The 25,040-nt window shown below is 30.9% G+C and overlaps 2 protein-coding genes across 3 annotated transcripts; one reads left to right on the top strand and one right to left on the bottom strand.

Annotated features, from left to right (window-relative positions):
• The first annotated feature begins 18,332 nt into the window (after nucleotides 1–18,332).
• Nucleotides 18,333–22,657, top strand: LOC126660333 (protein IQ-DOMAIN 13). 2 transcript variants are annotated; one of them, XM_050353791.2, is made up of 6 exons: nucleotides 18,333–18,612; nucleotides 19,737–19,874; nucleotides 20,372–20,797; nucleotides 20,938–21,171; nucleotides 21,377–21,508; nucleotides 21,762–22,657. In XM_050353791.2, exons 2-6 carry the CDS (start codon nucleotides 19,800–19,802, stop codon nucleotides 22,497–22,499), a joined length of 1,605 nt encoding a protein of 534 aa, XP_050209748.1. In that variant the 5' UTR covers nucleotides 18,333–18,612; nucleotides 19,737–19,799; the 3' UTR covers nucleotides 22,500–22,657. The 2 variants fall into 2 exon arrangements, with proteins under 2 accessions (XP_050209748.1, XP_050209757.1); XM_050353800.2 differs by having other exon boundaries at nucleotides 18,334–18,612; nucleotides 21,765–22,657.
• A 1,266-nt stretch (nucleotides 22,658–23,923) lies between these two features.
• On the bottom strand, nucleotides 23,924–24,670 carry LOC126672154 (F-box/kelch-repeat protein At3g23880-like). Its single transcript, XM_050366103.1, has one exon. It carries the CDS (start codon nucleotides 24,668–24,670, stop codon nucleotides 23,924–23,926), a length of 747 nt encoding a protein of 248 aa, XP_050222060.1.
• Between the last annotated feature and the right edge of the window lie 370 nt (nucleotides 24,671–25,040).

A 25,040-nucleotide genomic window follows, 5' to 3' on the forward strand; every position in this document is an offset into this window, starting at 1 on the left:
CCGAATCATGGAGGAAAGGTCTTCCTAGGATGGCATTGTATGTCAGTTCCATGTCCACTATGTTAAATAGTGACATGATTTTCTTGTTTATTCCTCTTTCTGGGCCGATTATTACTTCCAAGGTGACTGCTCCCAGTGGAGTGATGGAGGGGCCACCGAGTCCTGATAGCGGAATTGGGACTCGGCGTAGCCTTGACGCCGTTCCTCCCAGCATTTTGTATGCTGCGTTTGTCATGAGGTTTACCGCGCTTCCTTCGTCGATTAGGATTCGCTCCATGTTCTAATTTTCAATGATAGTAGTCACTACCAAAGCATCATTGTGGGGTGCTTTGACGTGTTCATAGTCTTCTACATCGAAGATCACTGGCGGCATGTGAGTTTCTCGTATGTTCATTACTTCCTTCCTCTGCTTCCTCCTGATCGTGGAGCTGCTATGTCCTCCACCGTTAATCATGTGTATGGTTCCCAGAATTTTGGATGGGCGCACGTCTTCTTTTTCTTTCGGCTTGTCTTCTCTGTTTCTTTTTTCTCCCTTGTCATTGCTCTTCTCTTTTCGGGCCACAAATTTCCTCAGCTCGCCTGTGTCGATCATTCTTTCGATCTCGACCTTTAAGTCTCTGCAGCTATCCGTTTCATGTCCGTAATCGTCGTGAAATTTGCAGTACTTTCTGGTGTCTCTTACCTCTGCTTTCATCTTTGGTGGCCATACCACGTTTTTGACGTTTTCTTTGATCCACATGAGGACATTAGTTCGGCTGGTGTTTAGCGGAGTGAAGTTATTCTCGTCATCTCTGGGATCATATCTCGATTCATATCTTGTCTGGGGGGCGAATCGTCTGTTCTCTTCGGGTCTTCCTCTCCTGTCATCAGGTTTGGACTTGGTTTTTTCTCTGGATCTCTCTTTTGATTCTTTTCCTTTTGCTTCCTTTCCGCGGATCGCCCTTCGCCCTTCGTCTAACTCGAAGTATTTCTAGGCTATGCCCATTAAGTTCGAGAAAGTTGTGGGTTTATTGACTAGCAGCTTGTCCACCAGTTTTCCGAATCGCGTCCCTTCTCGCAATGCTTCTTTCGCCATGTCGACGTTCAGGTTGTCTATCTTCATAGCTTGCTTGTTGAATCGTTCGATGTAGCTTCGCAGGGTTTCTCCTTCTTCTTGGATGCAGGCTCTCAGGATACTGGTAGTGGTTTTAGCTGGGATGTTTGTGAGATATCTATTAAGGAACTCTGTTGAAAGCGAAGCGAAGCTTTTGATCGAGCCTGGTTTTAATTTGTTATACCATCTCTGGGCTGTGCCCGTGAGTGTGGTAGGGAAAACCCTGCAGAGAATGGCGTCTGATACGCTGAGTAGCCCCATGGTCGGTGTGAACCTAGAAGTATGGTCTCGGGGGTCTCCTTCCCCATTGAAAATTGGCAGGATCGGCAGCTTCATGCTGTGCGGGATGGGTTCCTCCATGATCTCGGGCGAGAGGGGTGATCCTTTCAACCTGAGGTCGTCTATATCCAATTCTTCAGATTTTAGTTTTTTGAGTGCTTTGGCGATCTTCTCTTCTAAATCTTCTTCCACCACATATGTGGCCTTGCTTTTTTTGGGGTGTCTCTGACGATTCGCCCTCTCCTTCTTGGTGTTTTTTCTTAGTTTGCTCTTTCCCTGCATCTCTTTCTTGTCGCTTGCTCCTTGGCGGGGCGTCTTCTTTTTCCTTCTCCCTTCGTTCGTCTCTTTTTGAATTCAGACCGCTCCGGGCGTCCTCCTGGTTGTGCTCATTTCTGGGTGTCTCCGGTGATTCCTCGTTAGATTTGTCTCTGTTCGGACTTTCCTCGTCGCTGGTTCTATTTTCTCGCTGGTTTCTTGCTTCGTTTCTTTCTCCGTTCCCTCTGGTTCGGGGTTCCTTGCTTTTATTGTTTTCTGCCCTTGTCTCTCGTCGGCCTGGGTTTGCGTTTTCTGTTCTTTCTCTTCTTCTGGGAGCTGTAGGGCTGAAATTTTCCCTTAGGATTTTCATAGTTTTTTCGTGCCTGTCGTTTGTTCTTTTGGCTTCGCTAGCCAATCTGTCAAGATTTGCCTGTACTGATTCTAGCATCTTTTTCAGTATTTCGTTGTGTGGATCTTGTGTTGCTGCGTTTGGTGCTTGTTCTTCAGTGCCCAGATTGAAAGCAATTGGGTTGCTTCCCCTCATCGGATTAGTTTGGTATTGGGGTGTTGAAAAAGAGGGCCCTCCGGTATTGCTTTTTTCCCCGGAGTTGTGAAGCCCGTCTTCCGTCACGTTGATTATCTCCGGAGTGCTTTTTGGGTCCATTGGTTGTTTGTCTTTCAGGTTTACTCTTTCAGAAGTCATCTTCTTCAATGAGATTTGTTTTTGAGTTCAGAAAAGCTCCTTCTTTTGAAGTTTAGTTAAGCTTTTCCCACAGACGGCGCCAATTGATGGAGTCTGCCTTCTGAACCGGTGAGTAAGACCTGCAAAACAGGGTAGAAGCTAACCGGACGGTGGTTGTCCGATTAACTCTCCGATGCTAAAGTCAGTTTAGAGCTTTGAGCAGCGTTTTGAGTATATGAATGTAATTGTGATTCTAGGCATACCTCGTGCTCCTTTTATAGTAGTCGAATATACCTAGTAGAGTTGTATTAGGCAGGTGAATCCTACTTTATAGGGATTCGGCAATATCGTAAAGATTCTCCTGATTTGTCGTGATCTACCTTAATCTGATAAGAGTCCTATTTAGGAACGTCTTCCTAAATAGTCTTATCTTCCTAAAGTAGAGCTTATCCTTCCATATGTAGTGTTTGTGTCCGAATAGGACAATATTTCCATACTTAGTCGATTACCCGAATCCCGGACCCGACGCGCTTTCGGCGGATCATGTGGGATTCGGTCTTTATGTCACGGAATCTTAAGAGATTCGGCGTCTCCTTCATATCTTCGGATCTTCAGGGGGAGTCCGGTATCACCTGAGAGTGGATCTCCTGCAACTCGGCTCCATTATACTTACAATAGGATTCGGTATCCATCAGTTAACGAATAGGAATAAAATTAGACTTCTATATTGGTTATGAGTTACTTAAAAATTTAACCTTTATAAACATAGTAGTAAAAATTAATAATAAAAAACTCAAACTTTTAATTTAAATAGTTTTTCTGATATCTTTTAAAATAATTTAAATGAACATTAATTTATCAAAATTAAACATAACGACCTATTAAAACTAAACAAATATATAAAATATATGTTGGTTTATAAATAAATAAAAAATTATCCAAATTTTGATATATTCAAATAAAAAATATAAACAGAGCTCTACTAATTGTAATATTTTAAACGTTAATAATTAAAAAAAATCGTGCAACGCACAGGACTAAAGCTAGTATATATGATATTTTTTGATAAAAAAATAGATTCTTTTAAATATTTTTATAATAAATTATGTGAAAATAAATAAATAAAGTCAGCAGTTTAATTCTTGCTATAAATATAGTTTGACCATTTTAATAAGGCCTAATCACTCAAAAACCCCTCACCTTTAAACTTTTTTTCAATTCCACCCCGACGTTGAAAATTTGTCAATTTTACCCACTTTTGAATTTTCCGTTTTCAATTGTACCCCAATATTTTAATATTTGTTAATTTTTTTTACTTAAATGAGGAAATCATTCAATTAATTAAGTCTAAACATGAAATCCAATTCTTTTTTATTCAAAAAAGTACAAATAAGTCCTTTATTTTTAAAAATAAACTAAAAACCATAATCAAATTAACACTAATTTAAATTCTTAATTAATTTAACTAAATTTAAATAAATTTTAAAAATATACAATCAATATATGCGAGACATGGAGAATGTTTTAAACAAATTTCCAAACGCAAAAGACGTTAATTTAATTTTTCAGGGTACAATTGAAACACAAAAATGCAAAATAGAGTAAAATTGACAAATTTTCAACGTCAGGGTATGATTGAAAAGGGGTTAAAAGGTCGGGGTTTTTTTAAGACATTAGGCCTTTTAATAATTAGTGGCATTGAAAGTTGCGAAAAATGATTAGATAAGTAAACAATTTCCTTTTTCTTGCAAGGATACCCTCATAGTGTGTTTAATTTCAAAAATATAATTGTGGCCAAATTGTGTCCAAAATATTCGGGCCAAATAGATTTTCCCATAAAAATATTAATAATAAGTTCTATAATAATTTTCTGTATCAATACTTGGTAATGTACATTGAGATGTACTTGTCATTGTTGTGGCTGACATTATTGTTGCTTTGGTTGAATGTGCACTGATCTGCATTCCAAAACAATGCTGAAATTTAAAAAAGTGTCATTGCAAAAGAAAAGAAACTAACTATTATAATTATTAGAACAAATTATTCCGACAGTGCATAAACGTTTTTTTAGATCTTTTATGTTAGATACCTTTTCTTTTCTATATTAATGTTTTAACTTTTTAAAAGTGTCCCAAACGAGTGTTTTTTTCAAATTTTCTATCCGAACTAGTATTAAAGTTAAAAAAAGTTCTAATTGTCATTTTAATTCCATCGATATAAATATATAAATATACACTGGAAATAAATTTAATTTTATCTTTAAACTTAGTTAATTAAATGATTTCATCATTTAAATAAAAGATTGTGAAAAATTAAAAAATTAGGGTACAATTGAAACGAGAAAATGCAAAATAGGGTAAAATTGACCAGTTTTCAACGTCAGGGTAGAATTGAAAAGGACTAAAAGATCAGGATTTTTTGAAGTATTAGGCCATTTTTTAATATAAATATGCATATTTAGCTATCAAGTTAGGTTAAAGCTAATATATTTTTAAAAAATGAAATAAAAATAAAAATATGAAAAATAAAATATATTTGAATAATTATTTATTTTTTATTTTATTAAAAATATAACATCAATGATAATTTCTAATGATTATTTTTGAACAAATTATTCATGTAAAAGAATATTCTCATAGTATTTTTCACATCAATAATCACATTGGAACTATACGATTGCTGACGTCATTTTTTATGTAAAAAAAATTAAGAATTCAAAGCTTTATTAAAACTTATCATTAGAATCAAATTCAGAATCTGATCAAACAAATTTAATGTAATATTAATTACTTTAATGTAAAATATATCATTAACTCATATCTTTGTCTATGTTATATGGTGTCACGTTAGGCGAAAATGCAATGCAATAGTCTGGCTCACGTTACACCAGCTTCCTCAACTGGTCGGTTTCTTTGTATTTTCGTTTTTTCATTTTAATCACGCAGTTTAAATTTTTTTATTTTCATACACAAATTACCACCTTTTCTCAAATTCATGCACGGTGTTAAGGTGTCACGGCCCCATTAGTGTAAATCACTGAGGTGGAGGTCATTTTACATCAATAAATGAGTACCACTTCAGCACCGTGCATGAATTTGAAAAAAATGGTAGTTCGTGCATGAAAATGAAAAAAATTTAACTGCGTGATTAAAATGAGAAAACTTGTAAAGTTCGTGATTTGTTTTGACATTAATCCTTTCAAGCTGCCCTTCTGTTCATTGTCTCCATACGCCCCTCAGATCTTTCAGACCTGGTCCAAATCTTATTTTCGTGTTTTAGGGATCGTTTGAATTTTAAAATTGCCCCCGTTTGAGCCCACAGACTTGTAATTAGTAGTGGGATGTTTTTGTAAGATATAATTGCCTAATTGGTGAAACCCAGTTTGTAGCGGGGCCTGAAACCCAAAATTATAATACGCCACGTATAATTCGGGCCTCGAAGCCCAAGTCCGATAAGACCAGCAACTTCCACGCGTGATTTTGGGTTTGTTTGAACTCGGAATTGATCCCAGTTTAAACTAGTGGATTCGTATCGATGAGACAAATTTTTTTTGCATTTGACCAAGTCCTAATTTCCACCACATCGACTGCCAGATGACATACGAGTGCCACACACTCCGGGTCTACAAGGTTTAAAAGTATTTCTAATTTTGTGTGTATATCAACTGCCTTTTGTGCATATTAAAATTGTTTAATCCATATCTACTAGTCTATGTTAGCAAGCTTTTAACTCCTTTTCATAGCTGTAGTTTGTAATTCATTTCTTCTGTTGTAATTCTATATCTCGGACAAAAAAAAAATTCTTTAATCGCTTTTCAAAGCATACCCGAATCCAATATTAACAGACTAATGAATTTAAATATAATAAATTAGTAGTTAAAACTAGCATGTCCAACAAATCACATGAAAAATCATAGAATTGCCATGAAAATGTGATTAGTAGTTATATAGGCATTCAAGATTATTTAATAAAATCAATTTCACATAGACTTTCATTTTAACCTTTATGCATGTAAATTTATCCAGACCATCACATGTTCGTTATTTGATAGGCATCCTAGGATTAGATGAATGTTTAGGTGTACTTGTTACATATCTCACATGCCAGTCAAGATCTAGTATTATATGCGTCTCACATGATTTACTGCTTTCTAGACGTCTTTACTTTCCAGTACCTTTATCGTATGAATTGCCTGAATGGTTGAGATGAGAGTTAACCGAATATGCCCAATAAATAAAACGTAATTGATAAGTCAAGTACAAGAGTTTCGGTAGTGTCCGTCGAATCCGGTCTTTTAGTCTGATGTAAGGTGGTCTCGTCCATAAGTGTGAGAGATCTACCAAGTCGGTATAAAAGGCATTTCCTAGTTGATTTAGGTGGCGACTCCATTTTTCAAACCATTCTAGATCCGAAATCCATAAGTCTGGGCGAGCGGCCCCTGAACCCGGCTCCACTCACAGTATAATTATTTTTATCTCAAACTCAGTTTGAGCTCTTAATAAATCTAAATATTTATGGACGAGTTCAAGCTTTTCCTATTATGTAATTTTTCATATAAATTAAAAAATCGGTCTAAACCCGTATATATAAAATTTAACGGCTGAATTTGTATAATAGAGTCGAGATTTGACCGAGCTCCGGATGGAATTACTTATGTAAAAAATAGAAAAGTTCGACTTGCTGGGTCCATAAATAGGTCTTAGATAAAATTTATTTTCAAGTTTTTATAATATCAAATTTTCTCAATTGGATCTTTCCACTATAATTTACACACAATGTATTTTTATATTTTTTAATTTTTTTTTTGAGAAAATATTTTTTAATTTTATAGAAACTAGATTTTTCTACTATAAAAAATGTCAACAGTGTCATGATTGACCCAAAAAAATTGATTGAGAGATTCGATTTCAATAAAAATAAAATACACAGATCCAATTTTAAAAATAAAATTAATTTAAAAAATGATTAAAAAATTAAGAGGTCGTGGAGTACACACACTATTATTAATAAGGATAAAATAAAAAATAAAAAAAGACAGATAATAATTTTTTTTACTGTGTGTAAAAGTAAAGACTAATGAAGTATTAATTTAAAAAATATTAGAAAACAGGATTTAAATGCATTTTGTAAATATGGGTTTTTGACGGATTTGTTTCTACGGAATTTAAAAAATTTTAATTTTGTGCCTGTTTTAAAAAAATACCAATTTTATGCCTGAACCCACAAATTTTTCACTCAATCCGCATTAGATGTGGATTGAAGGTAAGCAGCAATCCACATTTTTAAAATGCGGATTGTATGCTTATTTGTTTGGTAGAAAAACAGATTTAGTCTCTAAATTAAACCAACTGATATAACGATTACTTCTTATTTTTGTATTTCTATCAATATGAAATATGGTTAATAGTCTTTTCAATCCTTCATTTCTTTAACTTATACAATTTTTTTTAATTTTTTATTTACTTTAACGATCAAATATCCGATTAAATTCAATTACTTACATATTATTCAAGTGCAAAATTAATTTATAGTTGTCTTGTAGGTCGTAATTATAGAAATTTAAAATTTAAATTTGGGAATTGAAATTTTAATAATCGGTTTTAAACGGAACAAATGAAGTTTAGAAGGTAAATATATTATAAATTAATATATCAATGTACATCTCTAAATGTAGAGTTAAAAGTTTCGGATAAAATCTCGAAATTAAAATGTCAAAATTTAGAAGTTTCGAAGTAATATAAAAATATATAAGTTAAGATATATATATATATATAAAAATTATATTTATAAATATATAACAAATAAAAAAAAGAAAAAAAAGGTTCATTTAATCCCTAAATTTTCTTCTTCCATCATACTCCACCGTCTCCCTTTCTTTTTTTTTCTTTTTTTTATTTATTATATATATGTATATAAATAATTTATATATATCTTAACTTATATACTTTTATATTACGTCGAAACTTTTAAATTTGACACTTTAATTTCGAGGTTTTATCCGAAACTTTTAACTCTACATTTAGAAATGTACATTGATATATTAATTTTTAGTATATTTACCCTCTAAACTTCATTTGTTCTGTTCAAAACCGGTTATTAAAAATTAAAATGCCAAATTTAAATTTTAAATTTCTATAATTACGACCTACTTTCTAGGACACCTATAAATTAATTTTACACTTAAATAATACGTAAGTAATTGAGTTTGGTCGAATATTTGATCGTTAAATTAAGAAAATGTTTAAAAGAACGATTGTATAAATTAAAGAAATGAAGGATTGAGCAGATTATTAACCATATTTCATATTGATAATAAAAACAAAAATAAAAAAGAAATAATAAATTATTGGTTTAAATTAAGGGTGAAAATATAAATTTTGCCAAAATTTTTCATACAATCCGCGTTCTAATATTGCGGATTGCAGGCACAAAATTGGTATTTTTTTAAAAGGAGGTACAAAATTGAAATTTCTTAAATTTTATAGGCATAAATCCGTTAAAAATCCTGCAAATATTTATTAAAAAAAAGGTGTCGCTCATAAACTCTCACGTGTGATAAACACAGACAGGGTGTGATGATGAGTAGAGTATTAAATATCTTAACTCAATCCCACACCGCATAATCAATCACACCATTGTCCCAACTTTTTGAGACTCGCATTTTGATACTCTAATCCAACGGCTGATATCACGTTGGATTGTAATAGGTCCCACCATGCCACATCATTTTAGGTCCTACTCCTACAGTGCCATTTCCCTTTCTAACATAGTTGGGCTGTCCTAAAAACATCATAAAAAGTAGGCAAAAGGGCTCAAAAACTACCCACCTTTCATTTTTTTTTCAATAGCACCCTGACCTTGTAATTTTTTCAATAGCACCCTATTTCGTATTTTTGGATTTCAATAGCACCCCGACCTTGTAATTTTGTCAATAGCACCCTATTTCGTATTTTTCGATTTCAATAGCACCCTAAATCATCAAATTAAACTCATTTATCGAGGACTTATATGAATTTTTTTTAAGTTAAAAGGACTTGTTTAAATGTGTTCAAGTAGAAAAAAGTATAATTTCACCTTTAAATTTAGTTCTTTTGAAAATTTTCATCCTTATAGTAATCAAATCATCTAATTTTCTCAATTAGGGTGCTATTGAAATTGAAAAATACGAAATAGGGTGCTATTGACAAAATTACAAGGTGAGGGTGTTATTGAAAAAAAATTGAAAGCTCGGTAGTTTTTGAGCCCTTTTGCCTAAAAAGTAAAAACAACAACTTATTCTCTTGTAGGGTAATGAGCCGTTGCTAGGGCTACGGTGGTCGGTTTGATTTGGTTGGGTTTAAAATCGGCTTAAACCGACCAACCGAAGATTGTCAAATTTTCACACTAAACCAAACTATGAATTTGAATTACATCAAACAAAATTAAAATATTAAGTTCACTTCAGTATGTTTAAAAAATCTAAATTTTTAACTTTTTTGTTTTAAAATAATTTAAATATTAGAAAACAATTATCTAATAATTTTTTTTATATATGTTTACTAGTATATTTATCTATGTATAAATTTTATTAATTTTTTGTGTCAACTATAATTAAGAAATTAAAAAAGTATAAATATATGTTTTTATATTATTTATTTGGGATATTGGCAAAATAAATTTGAACGTTTTGCTTTTATAGCGATTTAATCCGAACGTTTAAAACGTTAAAAAACAAAGGCCAAATAAACAAAAAAGTCAAACCTTTCATGAAAGTTTCACAAAAGTTCAAACCAATGTTTTTAAAACCGGACCGGAGATCAAACCGGCTTCATCGGGGGTTCATGGTTCGACCGGTTCAACCGGGTTCAACCGGATTTTTAATAATAATAAATATAAATTATTTAAATTTGAAATACATGTATTATAAATAAAAAATATGATAAAATATTTAAATAAAATTATTTTTATATTTTATTATATAAAATGTAATTATAAATAATCAATGTTTAAGAATATATAAAATGATTATACTAAATGAGGAAAAAAAATAAACTTTTAGTTTTAATAATAATTATTTTTAAATTAAAATTATACAATTATAGTTTATAAATAAAAATATGATGACACATTTAAATAGAATTAATTACTAAATGTGTGAAATACAATTATAATTGATGAATATTTAGGTGTACATAAAATAATTATATTGTATGAGATAGAAAAAATATAACTTTTAAACAAATAACTTTCAATTTAACATTCAACATATTTTTATTTAGATTTAAAAATAATTTATTGTGTGAAATATAATTATAGATAATAATGTTTAAGAGTATATAGAAAAATTATTTTATATGAAAAAATAATATAATTTTTTTAAAATTTTAATATTTAATAATTATAAAATCATAATATATGATAAGACATTTAATAAATAAAAAATATGATAGTATATTTAAATATAATTATAAATAATTAATACTTTAGAGTATATAATAGTGTTAGAGAGAGTATAATTAACTTTTTGAGTGAAAATATTTTATTATGAGGGTTGACATGTGATATGAGAGAGAAAATAATGTGTAAAAAATAATAATTATTTATATGAGAGAGAAAAAATACACATGGGTAAGAGAAAAAAAGACACAGATCACAAATATATTTTTTGGTCAAAAAATGCCTTTTTTGACCAATTTATTGAAAACCGGATTTTTATGGTTTTTATGGAAAACCGGATTTTCCGGTTAACTCCGGTTTTTGACCGGTTTTTTATATTGCGATTTTAACAAAAAACCGGACCGGATAGCTGATCGGTTCCCGGCTAACCCGGTCTGACCGGTCGGTCCGGTCCGGTTTTCAAAACATTGGTTCAAACTTTTTAATTTTATCCAATTTATCGTAAAACGCACGATTTTATTTCAATTATGTCCAACTTTCAGCGCCACGTAGACGCCACATGAGAAAAATTACATAGTTGGACATTATTGAAACGAAATCCTGCGTTTCAGGACAAATTGGATAAAATTAAAAAGTTTGGACTTTTGTGAAACTTTCATGAAAGCTTTTGTCTTTTTTGGTTATTTGGACAAAAACAGATCCCAACCTTTTTTATTTTTACAATTTGTAGCTCCAATCAGTTTTTCGGTAGTTTTCTCCTTTATAGGCTACAAAGTGTACAAACACAAAAAGTTTGGATTTTATTTGAATTTTTTTGAAACGTTGGAATTTAATATATGCCAATACATGTATCTAATATGACTGTCATGTATGTACGAAGTTGCCGGAAAACTGTCGCACTGCAAATTGCAAAAATAAGAAAGGTTGAAATTCGTTTCGTAAGGTTTTAAACGTTGGGATTTGTTTTGCAAACATCCCTATTTTTAAAAATTAATTTTTGTTATTTTTTTTGTTTTTCGAATTTTAGAGCCAATTTTTAATATAATCACAATCTGAATCAAATTATTTTAAATAAATAATCAAATTTAAAATACAATTTAAGTTCGGTTCCATTCAGTTTTATAGTTTACTTGCACACTCCTACCCGTTACATATATGCATATTAGACCTGCATAAGTCGTATGGTGAATAAATTCACTTTTAAAATTTGAACTTTTATAAATATTAGTTTAATTTTTTTAACTTAAAATCTTTTAATTAACCACTAAATTCATAGGTTTCTTTTTGTATTATGTTCTTGTTTTCTATCTTCGATTATTTTAGTATAAGAAAGGTGTTAAAATAAAGATTTCATGTCTTAAACTTTCAAAAAAAAAATTGGATGAGATCAATTCTAATTAATATATTTCTACAAATTTTATCTAATTTTGAACAAGTACATTTTAATTATAATAAATCATATTTTTTTTTTCAAAAAAATAACAAACTTTTTAATTTGTTTCAATTATGCCTACACACGGACTAATCCATATAGGAAACAAAATAGGTATACCTACACACAGACTAATTACAATTTATGAATAATACTCTTTATAGGATTTTGTTTCCTATATGGATTAATCTTTTGAATAAAAATCTACTCTACGTTTATAACAAACATATTTACAAAAATACTCTACTATATATACAAGGATTATCTTCATTGAAGATTAAAATTTCATTCCTCTTCAAATTTTGCCGCACCACTTTTCTCTTTTTCTGTTTCTCTTTCTCTCAAATTTTTTTCTTCTTATCTTCTTGTTTGTTTGCTCTTGCGTTCATATGTTTTCATCGCTCATCGGTCTGTCGTTCGCTCTTCTATCTCGTCGTCGCGCTTCTCAAGCGAACTACTCATCGTTTTCTCGATAGCGCATTTTTCGATGAATTTCTCATCGCCGCAATTCTTCCATTGATTACCTCGTTACTGCGTTTCTTCCGATGAATTTCTCGACATAGTTTTTAATTTTTTTGTAATTGTTTTATTTTTTGTGATGATTTAGATATTTTGTAAATAGATTATTGTAGATATATAATTCTTTTGTTTATAAAATTCTTCCATTATTCATATAATTATTTTGTCTTTTTTTTATTCATAGATTTGTTTATTTATTTTAATGTTACTAATTTTGTAAAAAAAAAATTGATTTATGGTGTATTTGTAGTGTTTTTATAGTGTATTTTTGCTGTATTCATAGTGTATTTTTGGTGTTTTTCGGTGTATTTATTTTTTTTGGGGTGCATTAATGTAGTTTTACTAGCATATATATGGTGCATTTGCAGTGTTTATGGTGTATTTGCAATATTTTTATGGTATACACCATAAAAACGCTATAAAAACATCATGGACACAGTGTGTGTGTGTATATATATATATATATATATATATATTATTGTTACACTATAAAAACATTATAGTTACACTATATATACACTATGGATACACTAAAACAACATAATAGATACACTACAAATATACCATAGTTATACTAAAATACACAATAAAAAAATAAAAATAAAAACACCAGAAAAAAAATCTAAAAAAAAATAAATCATTAAAAAGCCAAAAAAGTTATTTGTGAGATTAAAAAAGAAGAAGATATTTTTAGTAAAAAAAAGGTATGAACTGTAAATATGTTAAAAAATTTATATCGTAAATAGAATACAAAATAGTATTAGTAGGAAATTTTCTCTGCTTTAAATTTATATTTAATTAATTTTAAATTTACATTCAGTTTCATAATGATCAATTTATGTTAGTTTAGTTTTAGTAAAACCTTCATTAGTATAACCAACGAGCTGTAGTTCAAATGGTATAAGCGCTAGACACAAACTGTCAAGGTCGTGGGTTCAAATCCTCACACAAGTGCTCTCCCTTCTCCAATTATAAAAAAAAACTCTTCATTAATATACTTTTAGTTTACGATGAGTTTGTTTTCCACTTTATAATTTATGTGTCACTAATATAAATATTGAAAAAGAAAATTGTGGGGCGCAATTTCATCAAAAAGGTTGTGTTTTGAATTATCTTTATAGAAAATTAATAAAAAAAACTAAAGAATTTCTTTAAAAATTTAGTGTTGAATTAAAAGTTTAATATATTCTTTATTATATAAATATAAAATAAAAATATACTTTAACTTTATAAATACAAAGAATTTAATTCTACACACTATTCTATAACTAATTAATGAGATTTTAATCTTTGAAATAAATTGATTTATTTAATAAAATAAAATAAAATAGAAACAAAAAATATAATTCAATATTTATAAAATATTTATAAAAAAAATCAAAATAAATAATGATAAATTAAGTTGTTTATGGAATTTAAATTTAAATTTTATTTTTTTATGTAAAATACCCTTTATTTAAAATACTTTCACAATACGATGAGGAATCGCTTAAATCTAAATTGTTAAAATTTGAATTATATATTATATTGTTGAAGTGTAGTTACAAAAAGAAATAAATTAGCAAAATTTTGGCTTGATGACTAATTAAATTTAAATATTTTCATATATTTTAAATTACAGTTGAATCTTTTGATTTTTTTAATTTATTTTAATTTTCGAGACTATTTCAGTGGTGTCCCAATTTAAATTGGATGTGTGTCAATCCTAACATAGACAACCACATAAGCGCCAACTGAGGATGATGTGGATTAACACCAGTTATACGAACTTATTTGTTGATGTAGTAGTACTAATTTTAAATTTATTTCAATTTTTCACAGTTTTAAAATATACTTATATTTTGTGTTTGAATTGAAAATTACATTTAAAACAAAATTTTCATTATACCTATGTATATATATATATATATATATATATATATATATAGGTATCGTTTACAATTTTTAATCAATTATTTTATTTATTTATTTTTATTAGGTGAATATAAATTTTTTTATTAGGTGACATATCTCTCGTAATCTACATTAGAAACACTCGTTAATAGCTGACATATCTCTCATAATCATATAATAAAAAAATTCAAAAATTACTTTAATATTTAAAATATTTTTCGAAAATTTGAAAGGGTAAGTGTTCAAAAAGTAAATTAAAAGAGTAATTTATTTATTTGATTTTAAAATAATAAGAGTTTAATTGTACTTCAAAAAATAAAGGATTGATCTGTACTTTTAAAAAAAAGTCGAGAGCTTTTCTTATATCTTTTGTCATGATTTTTTTTATCAAAAGCTAAATAGTTTTTATTTTTTTTAATAATTAAGGAGGAAGGAGCATTTATAGAAAGAAATAAATATACAATCTTGACAATTTGTTGTCGAATGTTTATACTATTATGCTTATACCATTTGAACTGCACCGTTCATTGGTTTTTTTGTCATGTTATTAGTATGTAAAAGGGTGGGATCATACACATTACTCCGTTTTCATTCATGGAAAGACAAGTCGCATAAGCACAAAACAAATACATTTATATAGTTTTCTTAACTTATCGAATGGAGAATACAACAAAATTTATGGACTTGTATAAAAGGGATGGCAAGAAAAATTAAATCAGCTGAGACCAAATCTGAATTGACTTGGAAATAAGAATAGACTTCAGAATTGAATTTTTGTTTAAAATTCTTTACATGTGTAGGTCAAATACAATTAATTATCAATAAACAAACAAAATTGTTGTATAACATATAAGACAAGTTACCGCGTAATGGAAAATGGTGGAATATATTTTCTCTTACCAAATGGTCTTTGTGAATCATTACAAAAAAGTCTAATTATTTAAAAAAAACTCCACCTTATAATATTTGTTCGTTTATACCTTCACGTAGGAAAAAATCCATTTGCACTTTTTTTTTCCAACTCTATCCTAAAATTTAAATTTTTAACAATCAAATTAATTAAAGAATGAAAACATTATAAATAATTAATGATATTAATGTTTAATTAAAATATAAACTAAATATAAAGGATCATTTTGAATATTTTTTCAAATGAAAAGAGATCAAATTAACTTTTTAGTATAGAGACGAAAATAAAAAATAAAAAAAGGGTACAAATGAACTTTTTCTTAGGTCAGGGTATAAACGAATAAATATTATAAGGTGGGGTCTTTTTTAAATAATTAGGCCTTACAAAAATGATAACTTGTTTAATTAATAAGGAATTAATATACTTGATATAATTTTTGCTTCCCTCTCTTTAAAACTTTTTCAATCGGGATTTCATCTTTGCTATAAAAGAAATATAGGTTTTATGCTTTAAATTAAAAAAATCACTTTTTAATCTCTTTATAACTTTATTTGAATTAATTTTTTTTTTTTCATAAAACTACGCTATACTGAAAAAGACATATTCCAACGTGTTTTGTGATTGTTTTACTGTTTCTTGGGTTGTTTTGTGTTTACAAATATGATTTGTTGGTTTCATTCAGATTTCTATACCGATTCGAACTTATATTATGTAATTTTTTTAATGAGTCAAGTTTTTTATGCTATCTGGGCTCAAATAGTTATAGATGGAACACCACAAAACAGTTAAATATGCATCTTAGATAGCAGAATTAAAACATAATTTACATACAATGGTATGAAGTGATAAATATGAGTATTGGATTCTCAGAAATACTTTTATAAGTCCTTGACTGATTTTCTTGCAATCTGGATGAAGAATCCAGCTCAAGATTGAAGTGTAATTGTCCAAGTTAACAAAATTTCAACAAAAAATGTGCCCAGAATGAAATTGAAAAGAAATGAAAGACGATTTATGTAATTGACATATTTTAAAGGTCATGTTATTTTTAAAATTTGGTGTAAGGTTATGATTTTATATATAATTAACTCTTTGTTTTTTTATGTGAATTATCCTGATTCTTACAAGATTTTAATGATTAACACTTCATTAGTATTGACCTTGATGAATTCTAAATCCAGTTATTTTGATGAGATCTTTTAATTCGTTCAAGACTATTATGTTGAATTTTGCTTGTTTTTTCTTAATTTTTTAACGAATTATTTTTTATTTAATTTCAACAATTATATAATTTAGTAATAAGTTATAATTCAAATGATATAAATGCTAACCAGAGTCGTGAGTTCAAATTCTCCCATAAACACTCTTCTTTTCTAATTATTATAAATTTTAAAAGATGTGAAGTGTGGATCAATCTTTTTGGTGTTTATACTGTAATATAGACATATTTTTCTATTCCTTGTTATAATTTTGAGGTGAACAAAGGATCAAATCGCCCCCTCAACTTGGCACGAAATATCAAATAAGTCATTCTCGCCGCTTTTGGTACAAACAAACCCAAAAGTTGCGTTTTTAGCTCAAAAAGCTCCTCCCCCACTCTCACCCAAGCAAGTGTGTTACACTCTCCATAAAAAAAATGAAAAAAGTTTAAAAAGACCCTTAATATTTAATTTATCTCTTAAATTAATTCTCAATAAATTTAATTTTCATTTACATCTTTTAATTTTTAAAAATTCAGTAATTAATTGAATTTTTAATAAAAATTTAAGGGATCTTTTTTTCTCTTTTTCCCATTTCTTCTTCTTCCCCCTTCTTCTTCTCCCTTTTTCTTCTTCTTTCTCCTTCTTTTTTCCCTTCTCCGGCCACCAACCACTAACCTAAAACAGATTGTTCATCTTTTTTGGGATGAACAGATCTGTTCATCCCAAAAAGGATGAATAGCTCGTTCATCCCTCTTGGGATGAACAAACGAGCTGTTCATCTCAAGAGGGATGAATAGATCTGTTCATCCCTCTTGGGATGAACAGTTCGTTCATCCCAAAAGGGATGAACAAAATGAGTTCATCCCTTTTGGGATGAACTCACGCTGTTCATCCCAAAAGGGATGAACAAATAGAGTTCATCCCTTTTGGGATGAACACACGCTGTTCATCCCAAAAGGGATGAACAAATAGATCTGTTCATCCCTTTTGGGATGAACAAGTAGGTGAATTTCGGTGGCGGCGGGTGGCGGTTTCCGATGTGTTAGAATTAGGTTTATTTAGGTTTAATTAAATTTAATTAGTGTTAAATGGGGTTTAATTGTATTTAATTAGGATTTAATTAGGATTAATTACATTTAAAAATTATAATTAGTAAATCCCACTCTCTTGAGGGATCTTTTTGATATGAAAATACAAGTTGCGGGTTTTTTTGATACGAAAACGCAAGTTATGGGTTAGTTTGTACCAAAAGCGGCGAGAATGACTTTTTTGATATTTTGTGCCAAGTTGAGGGGGTGAATTGATCCTTTGTTCATTTTGAGGTTATATATAATCCCTAATAAATTTAATCTTGTAAAAAAAGATATTCTTTAATTTTCTGATCTAACCAAAAAAAAGACATCGACATTGAAATATAATAAAAAATGTAAATGAGAACCTAACAGTTAATTGTTTTTTTTTATAAAAATATTTGTGGGGATTGCTGTTGTCTGTCCAAAAAATAGTCTTCCCATAGAAGTAAAGTTAAGTAGTTGAACCCCATTGAGTGAGAAGGTGGCTATCTCATCTCATTTCATTTTTCTTAATCATCATCATCATCATAAACAATTATAAATCCAAACTAAAGCTACCACCCAAAGAAAAAGTCATCATTTTAATTCTTTTTTTTCTTTCAAGAACTTCAAAATTGTTTCTTTTCTTTCTTTCTTTAAAAAACACAATAAAGACACACAACCAAAGAAAAAAAGCATGAAAGTAAAGAGAAGTGTTTTTCTTTGGAAAAACATTGTTTTATTTATACAAAAAACATCAACAATTATGTTGTAAGAAAAACAAAAAACATCACAAATTTCAAAAGAACATAAAGAATTTTGTTCTAAAGACAGAGTCTTCCCTGGCTGCTGCTTGCTCTTTTCTTCTCCTTTTGTTTTTTTATCTTCTTTAAAAACTGGTTCTTGATTCTTGATTAAGGTACTTGATTCTTGCATATTATTTTCTTAATTTTTGCTGTTGTTTACTGCTCTGCAGGTCCAGCTTTTTTCTGGGTACTTGTTAATTTTAGTGTTTATGATGAGATCAAGTGGTCTTTTTTGTGTTAAATTTGTAAAGGGTTCAGTAGAATTCTTTAAAAGTTTGTATTTTTAGTGTTTTATTGCCATTTTCGAGAGAGCTTGTTACTGTTTATGGCCATGTTTTTTTTTTCTATTAATTTCTTTCTGTCCTTAGATCTGTTTTGTCAGATTGTTGTTTTCTTGGGAGAATTATGTGTTTGTCTCTTTAAAATATTAAAAAATTACATAATCTTCAGCACCTTGAAATATAAGTCATGCTTGCAACTGCAAAAATAATAATAATAATAATAATAATTTAATTGTTTTGCTTTTCTTGGTTTTGGACAAGGAAACAATTGTATAACAGAAGTATATTAAGCTTGACTATTTTTTATTCTTAATTCTTTATGTATTGAAAACAAGAAATTTATGTTTTCTTAAGTATTTTAAGTAACAGATTTGCTTTGGCAGTTGTTTCTTGCTAGTATATGTTTTTTTTATATATATGTTATTACTGTTTTAGACCTTAATTGTCAAAATTTAAATCTTTTATTTGGTTATGATATGAGAAAGATGAAGGATATATGACTCAATAAATCCAATTTAAAGATTCCTGAATTATGTTCTTCCTCAACAGATTACTACTTGGAATCTTGTTATCAAATTTTTTTTTGATGCAAATTCATAACTTTTGTGATATTTTACTCTTGGATTGATCTATGTCTATGTTGTATGGAAACAGAAACAAAAACCGTAAATTATATCTTTACATAAAAGGTTATAAATATAAAGTTGTAGAGTTTCAGTTCTGTCTCCGAAAATGAAAACGAAGCTTCGAAACGTAAGACATGGTAAATTTCCGTGCAACGTAGTTTATCTGTATGATATATCAGTTACTAGCTTGATAAATTACATGGAGTTGAGAAGATAAGGAATTACCAATTATGTGCTGATCTGTATGATTGTGATATTTCAAGATTATAACTGGGATATATGCACATACATTTTACAGATAAGAATAATTTAAAATTGTTAAATTTGCAGGGCGCAGGGAGTTAATTGTGCAGTCCATATCCCCATATATGTGGGGATAGGAATGCTAAGTACATGGGAAAGAAAGGGAGTTGGTTTTCTGCAATCAAGAAGGTCTTTTTACCAAATTCCAAAGACAAACTAGCTAAAGTAAGTTGATTCTCAATTCTGATAAATTCTGAATCACCTTCCAAGAAAAACTAGTTTTTTCCGATCGGAAAAGAACGCTCTCTTCGATCATTTTTCTGTGTTATGTTTACATTACTATTTACAAATCATAGCTAATTTAAGTGTACAAGTGAGTGGATCTTTTATGTGTGTCTATTGTATAGGTAGGAAAGCAAAATTTGAAGGCATGTTTGGAGTTTTATGATTTTAGACTATGTTGCACAAAAACATGTCATGTCCACGTTTCGGCGTTTTATTTCTGTTTCTGAAAAGGCTTCTAAAACTCCGAAACTCTATATTTTATGTTTCTGTGTTTATGTTTTAGCGATTCTGCTTCCGTGCTACACAGATTTTAGATGTTTTCGCCTTTATGAATTTTGTATCTTTGCCCAGAATTGTACGAGTCCTTGGTTTTAAGAGCATAATCGGAAGTACAAATAGAATGGTGTATGATCTTCTTCACTATAATAACATTGCAGGAATCAGATCAGAAAAGCACTAAAGAAAAGAAGAAAAAGGGGCTAGGAAAACTTAGACATGGCGATACCAATTCATTCATTCCTAAGTTTAGAGAACCGAGCAGCATTGAGAAAATTTTGGACGAGGCAGAAAGGGAGCATAAATTAGTTTTCAGGCCTCCAACACCTCCAGAGCAACCAAGAACACCACCTTTTGTACCGAAAGCTGCTTCTCCGAGGGTTCCTTCTCAAAGAGTTCCGTCCCCTAGAGCGGTTTCTCCTAGAGTTTCTCCCCCAAGAGCAGCATCTCCGAGGGTTGCTTCCCCCCGGCCACCTTCTCCTAAGAATGTTCATCGTCCTAAGGAGATATACTACAGACCGGAACCGACTCTGAGGAATCACCATGCTTCGGCTACCAAGATCCAAGCAGCCTATAGAGGCTACACTGTAAGATTCTTTATTTTCCTTATTTATATGATGATGCTGAATCCGGAGAATCTCCATTTTCCTTATGAAATCAACTTATGCAACACTGTAGCAATGATGGATTATTCCAAATTGACAAAAAGTTGGTTCTTGTCCCACAGGCAAGGAGGAGTTTTAGAGCTTTGAAAGGTTTGGTGAGGCTTCAAGGAGTAGTACGAGGACAGAGTGTAAAGCGGCAGACGATGAATGCAATGAAGTACATGCAGATGTTGGTCCGTGTCCAATCTCAAATTCAGTCACGGAGGATCCAAATGTTAGAAAACCAAGCACGACGACAAGCTCAAATCAGGAACGATAAAGAAGTAGAAAGTACCTTAGGCAAATGGAGCCTGGCTGTAAGTTCCTCATCTGATTTTGCGATAGTGTTTTCACATATTCTATTCAATACTTTCATCTTGTGATCTTTAATCAATGTCGTCATGTTACTTTCAACTCTCTAGCTCCAATATTTTAGCACAGTTCTTAAGAATTGTAACAATCTTATGTTTTCGATTTCTATTATGATACGTGGCAATACTAACGGGGGATATTGGTGAATAGTCTGAGGCAGGTAATAATGAAGATTGGGACGACAGCTTGCTAACTAAGGAAGAAATTGAGGCAAGGTTGCAGAAAAAGGTGGATGCAGTTATTAAAAGAGAGAGAGCTATGTCCTATGCATATTCCCACCAGGTATTCATGCAAAAAGACCACCTTGAATCAAACTTAATTTCGTCAAAAAATTTATTTATTTTTGTTTCTCTCAAATCAAACTATCCTTTCGTCTGTAAGACTGGCCCGATCATTTTTTGACTTTCCATGTATTGAAAGATTTTCCATGTCATTCAATATTTTCTAATTGAAATGTTGTTCATTGTGACTAATGCTGGAAAGACTGCTATTGCTTTGCAGAGCACCACATTAACATTTGTATTCTTTATGTCAGCAGTTATGGAAGTCTACTCCAAAATCTGCTCAATCAGCTTTAGGAGATATACGTTCGAATGGGTTTCCCTGGTGGTGGAACTGGTTAGAACGTCAGGTACCACCAACAAGTACACCTGAAACCCAAGGCATAAAGAATTTTCAACTTACACCACCAAGGCCACATTCCGAAATGAAGCCTAGTCCACGGCCACCATCATCAAGCAACAATAAGCTACAGCATTTTACGTTTGATGGTATGGACACTCCGACGCCAAGATCCTCAAAGTCGGTTGCATTTGTTTCGACGAGGCAAGCACGACCTCCAATACACCGAACTCCACAAGCCAACACGTCGAAATATTCAAGAGCAAGAGCTAGCGGAGGTGAATCCCCATTTGATCTTCCATTGAAGGACGATGATAGCCTCATGAGCTGCCCACCCTTTTCGGTACCAAACTACATGGCTGCAACAGCTTCCGCTAAAGCGAAAGTACGAGCGAATAGTAATCCTAAGGAGCGGTTTCCGGGTACACCGAGCAGTGAAAAGAGGAGGCTTTCATTCCCTCTAACACAAGGCATCAGTTCTTTCAAGTGGAACAAAGGATCATTGTTCTCTTCCGGTAAGGATTCGAATTCACAAAAGGGTGGTTTAGATCAAAATCAAACACTTCACTCCATAGGAAATTTGAGTGTTGATTCATCAACAGTCTCTATGCCGGCTTCTGTTGGAAGAAAGCCATTTAACAGATTTGTGTGATTATTTTGTGTTATATTCTTAACATTTTTTTATTTTATTTTTGGGTGTCATTTGATATGAGTGTATGGTGATATTTGGATTTACAAAAATACTAATGTAATATAATAAAGTCACAGATAGAGAAATGGTGATTTTAAGGTTTGTTTTTGTTTCTTTAATTGCTCCATTCCTTGGCTATTACTTTACAAAATGCTAGATGCTACTCAATTTGAGCAGTTAACTGATGTTAATGGAGTTGAGGTCGAGCTATTCGAATCAACTGCAGAGTTGAGTTCGAACATTAAAATATATAGAAGGCCCACGCAAATAGAGTCAACTCTACAGTTGATCGAGTAGTAATTACTTTTTATCTTTTATTAATTAATTCGAGAAGCAAACAAAGCATTTTACCCATATGAAGCAAAACACTATTATAGTATAAACACATGAAGGATCTGCGAGGTTGCACTACGTTCGTTCTATGGTAGTATTTTTCGACTAAACCAACATTAAAAGAAAATGAAAAGTACCAATAAAATTACTATGCAGAGTTTACTCCTTGTTCACCGGAGAATATGCACTGAGAAACACTGAAAGACAAATGGCAAAACAAATTTCTTTAACATGAATATGTTATAAATATAAAATTTCGGAGTTCAAAAGTGATTACATAGAACTCGGTGCAAGATATCTCGGGATAAACGTAGCAAAAGCCAGAATTCTTTTTAAGGCAAACCTTAAATCATAATTGCAAGTATAATTTGCAAATGATAACAAAGCAACAATCAACTTAACCTTCTGCAGAAGTTGCAATACTCAACTTTCATATGAAACCCAAATAGATACCACATTTCAAAAATATTCATAATTTGAAAGGACACAAGAAAACAGCAATGATACAAAAAAAAGCTTTAACATTCCCATATTTAAGCTTCATTCTCAACGAAGTACGACTAGAACAATAGCCTATTAAATTTGCAAATACCATCACAATACATATTATCTTCTTATAGCTAATCTCTTAGAAACTAGCAGTCGACGGGCTTGGTGTGAGGTATCAATGTATCATTACCTTTGTCAAGTAATGCTAGGCTCTCCACATGCCTATAAGCAAAAGTCACGTAAAATTTAAAATTCAAAGCATTCAGATTTTTTACCCATCCGTTCTTTATATTATACGAGGCTATTCGTCGTCCTCTATAGAATAGAATCAATACTTCACCATTATCTCTAAACTCAAGCACTCTTGAACTTCCTCTCCAGCGTTTTCCAATTGCTGCTAACTTCATCCATGCACCACAATTGTGTTCTTTCATCACCCATATATGACACTCATAAGCGCTATCCCGTGCTTGATGGATGACTGCAATCGATGATTCTCCAAATGCTTTCATTTTCAAATATGATTTGTCAACATATTCCAAACATTCAGGCAACGATATCTCTCAAAACATCTCATCCCTTAAGTCAAATACCAACACCACATTCTTTGTCTCAGCAATTATTGGCCAATAGAATCTTCCATCGACGAAAGAAGGATCAATTAACCAATTGATATCTTCTCTACACTTGCAAGCAACATTAGTGATTTTCTTCCAAGAAGTAAAATTGAGCGAATAGAGAAGGACCTCGCTAATAGAGTCAGCCAAAAACCGAGCCACTAACAATTTGTAATCGTTGGTTCTTGAATCAAAACCAAACCCACATAACTTTTGGGAGGTAAAACTGACAATAAGAAAATTAGATTCGCGTATGAGCAAGGATTTTCTAATGGAAGGGTTCCAAATAATAAACTCACTATAGCTAAAGGTACCGAAACAGACAAGACCGTTACTAGAGCCAATCACAGTGAAGTAACTGGCTCGGTTGAAAGGCGGATGGAGAGACATGTACTCATCGAGATCTTTGTTGTCGAAATTCAGATAGTATTCGCTACAGTAATAGGCGGGACACAAAAGGAAGTAATGGCTATGACTGTTAGATGAGAAAGCAGAGATAAAATGAGGGGTTTTGATGATACAATTCCATAATTTGCAGACACAACTGAATTTCAAAATGGACTTGACACGCAATCTGCTTAATATTTGAACTAAAACCTCTTCAGGCGAGTATCCTGACATCTTCTTTGTTTTTTTCATTATCATAGTATTTTGGTTAGATGAACGTAATTTTGTCAAATTATCTCTTGCCATTTATATACTATAGTAGAATGCAAAGAGGAGCGTTTTGTGGAATTACCGTAGGGTTTCAGATAAGTTGATGCGGCTGAATCCCAATTGATCAAGACCTAGAGGAGGCTCTCGTTAACAAAGGGTTTTGACAAAAAAAAAAAAAATCAAACACTTCACTCAACAGAAAATTTGGGCGGGGATTCAATTCAACAGTTTCAGTGCGAAGCCATTTAACATAATTGTGGTATTATTGTCTTTTATTTTTAACATTTTTTAAGGAAAAATTGCACTACTAGCAGTGGCGGAACCACGACTCGCACTAAGGAGGGTCAATTTTTTTACGTTCGGCTATTTAAAAAAATCAAATGGCAATAAAACACTATAAATCTGT

The sequence above is a fragment of the Mercurialis annua genome, linkage group LG1-X, assembly GCF_937616625.2.
Source record: "Mercurialis annua linkage group LG1-X, ddMerAnnu1.2, whole genome shotgun sequence".
Classification (NCBI taxonomy): Eukaryota; Viridiplantae; Streptophyta; class Magnoliopsida; order Malpighiales; family Euphorbiaceae; genus Mercurialis; species Mercurialis annua.